At 41.1% G+C, this 2,624-nt stretch overlaps 1 protein-coding gene across 1 annotated transcript; it reads left to right on the forward strand.

Annotated features, from left to right (window-relative positions):
• Positions 1–208: 208 nt before the first annotated feature.
• On the forward strand, positions 209–1,868 carry HSPB9 (heat shock protein family B (small) member 9). The gene has a single exon (XM_056549171.1). It carries the CDS (start codon positions 439–441, stop codon positions 1,030–1,032), a length of 594 nt encoding a protein of 197 aa, XP_056405146.1. The 5' UTR covers positions 209–438; the 3' UTR covers positions 1,033–1,868.
• The last annotated feature ends 756 nt before the right edge of the window (positions 1,869–2,624 follow it).

The raw sequence follows: 2,624 nt of genomic DNA on the forward strand, positions 1-2,624 counted from the left end.
TTTCCAACTGTGTACAAATAAACATTGTCCGACAAAGACGTCAGTCTAAAATTAAGAAGACCTTGGACTTAGAACATCGACAAAAGCGTCTGTATATCTAAAATAGTAAGATATTCAGCTCCACTAGAATCCTACCCCTCACATGGACGGTACGGGAAAGAAACAATGAGTGAATGCTGGAAGAATCCGTCCTCCTGCCGGTCAGTACAGGCCTGAAACCTAAGACTCAAGGTTACGTCAGAAGTGTTATTTCAGAGCAGGAGACAAGGGGACTGAGTCACTAAGTTATGCGGAGCAATATTTACCAATTAAGTAACGTGACCCGTCAGCCAGGAATCCTAGACATGTATGGAAGTTTAAAGACGAGTATAAAAAGAGATCCAAGGGATTAAGACCCACAACAAGTCTGGGAGCCAACACCGTACGCAGATCAGAACAATGCTGTGCCTTCATCTGCAGAGGAACCACGATCCATGGAGGTCCTACGTATGGCCAAATTCTCTGGACCTCTTTACAAGGATGGAGCAGGACATAATCAGAACCATCGAAGAGACAAAAGCCAGCATGAAACGTATGGAGCTGCTCCACCACCAGTTCATGAAGGACATGGTCCTTGACGACAAGAGCCTGACACCACTGATGCCTCCTGGTGACGTCAAGACCTGCGACGATGGTTTTAAGCTTTCCTTGGGAGTCCAGGACTTCTCCCCCCATGAGATCACGGTTAAGTTGTATGGAAGGAAACTTCTTGTGACCGGAGCCAAGGAAACCAAAAACGATGACGGGAAAGGTTCCTATTCCTACAAGTGTCAGATCTTCAGGAAGGAGGCAGATCTTCCCCGGGATGTACGAGCAGATGACATGAGCTGCGTCTTAACCAGTAATGGTCAACTAAATATAGAGGCTCCATGGCAGACCGCGTCAGCTCTGACCGAGAGGAACGTGCCAATCCTACTTACATCCGTACATGCCACAGACCGGAAGCCAAGGGAGGACAATAGGGTAAAACCGAACCAAGACTCTAAGCCTTAACTGGTGTCTTCCAGAAGTCACTTGTTGTTGTTTTTGTTTTATATTCTCAGAGATGTATTTTATTGGTATCGCAAATGATCGAAGGCAGAGACGTACGTGTACAATATATTTATTATTTATTATTCTTACATTATTTAATTTTCTTATATCATTTCATATATTAATAGCTCAGTGATTGTTTACGACTTTTAGTCGTTGATGTCATTTCCTTTTAACTTTGTTTGATATATTGAGTATTTCTATATTTTTTTTTAAATAAATGATAACAAAATTGTTTAGATTTTTGTCATGTTATATAATTACTTCATTACATTTCAATACATTGAGCTAAGGGGTCGTTCACGTTGCCGTCGGGCTCGGTTATACGGAGCTCCGTCAGCAAGTCCATTGGAATGACAGGATATTAGCAGAGAAAATAATAGTGTATGCACTAAACAGGGGAATGTCTCTTACCATGACCTCCACCAATGGATGGGGGGTCCCAGGTCCGTTCAATTCTATCTATTGACACCAGATTATACCCTATATAACTATGGGCAACACATTATATAGTTAAAAATAAGGCTTCTCACCAGGTCCCGATGTCCTTCTTGGAGTCCTCTAAAGTGGGGAAGACTAAAGGGTTACTTCACCCCTAGACGTTGGCTGTCTGGGCATACTGAGAGTTGAAGTTTTGTAACTTCTGGAGGGGCCACAGTTTGAGACCACTGCTTTAGGGAGTTGGCCGAACTTAATGAAATCAGTTGTTCCCGACAACTTCTGTCTTAAAGGGGTACTCCGGTGTAAAATATATATATTTTTTAAAATCAACTGGTGCCGGAAAGTTAAACAGATTTGTAAATGACTTCTATTAAAAAATCTTTACCCTTCCAGTTCTTTTTAGCAGCTGTATGCTACAGAGGAAATTCTTTTCTTTTTTTAATTTCTTTTTTGTCTTATCCACAGTGCTCTCTGCTGACACCTGATGCCCATGTCAGGAACTGTCCAGAGCAGCATAGGTTTGCTATGAGGATTTTCTCCTGCTCTGGACAGTTCCTGACATGGGCATCAGGTGTCAGCAGAGAGCACTGTGGACAGACTGGAAAGCAATTAAAGGGGTTATCCAGGAAAAAAAGTTTTATATCAACTGGCTCCAGAAAGTTAAACAAATTTGTAAATTGCTTCTATAAAAAAAATCTTAATCCTTCCAATAATTATCAGCTGCTGAAGTTGAGTAGTTATTTTCTGTCTGGCAACAGTGCTCTCTGCTGACATCTCTGCTTGTCTCGGGAACTGCACAGAGTAGAAGAGGTTTGCTCTGGGGATTTGCTTCTAAACTGGGCGGTTCCCGAGACACGTGTCATCAGAGAGCACTTAGATAGAAAAGAACAACTCAACTTCATAAGCTCATAAGTACAGAAAGGATGAAGATTTTTTAATAGAAGTCATTTACAAATCTGTTTAACTTTCTCGAGCCAGTTGATATATATAAGTTTTTTTCCTGGATAACCCCTTTAAAAAAGAAAATAATTTCCTCTGTAGCATACAGCTGCTAAAAAGTACTGGAAGGGTAAAGATTGCTTTAATAGAAGTCATTTACAAATCTGTTTAAC

This window comes from Hyla sarda, chromosome 12, assembly GCF_029499605.1.
Source record: "Hyla sarda isolate aHylSar1 chromosome 12, aHylSar1.hap1, whole genome shotgun sequence".
NCBI classification, from domain to species: Eukaryota; Metazoa; Chordata; class Amphibia; order Anura; family Hylidae; genus Hyla; species Hyla sarda.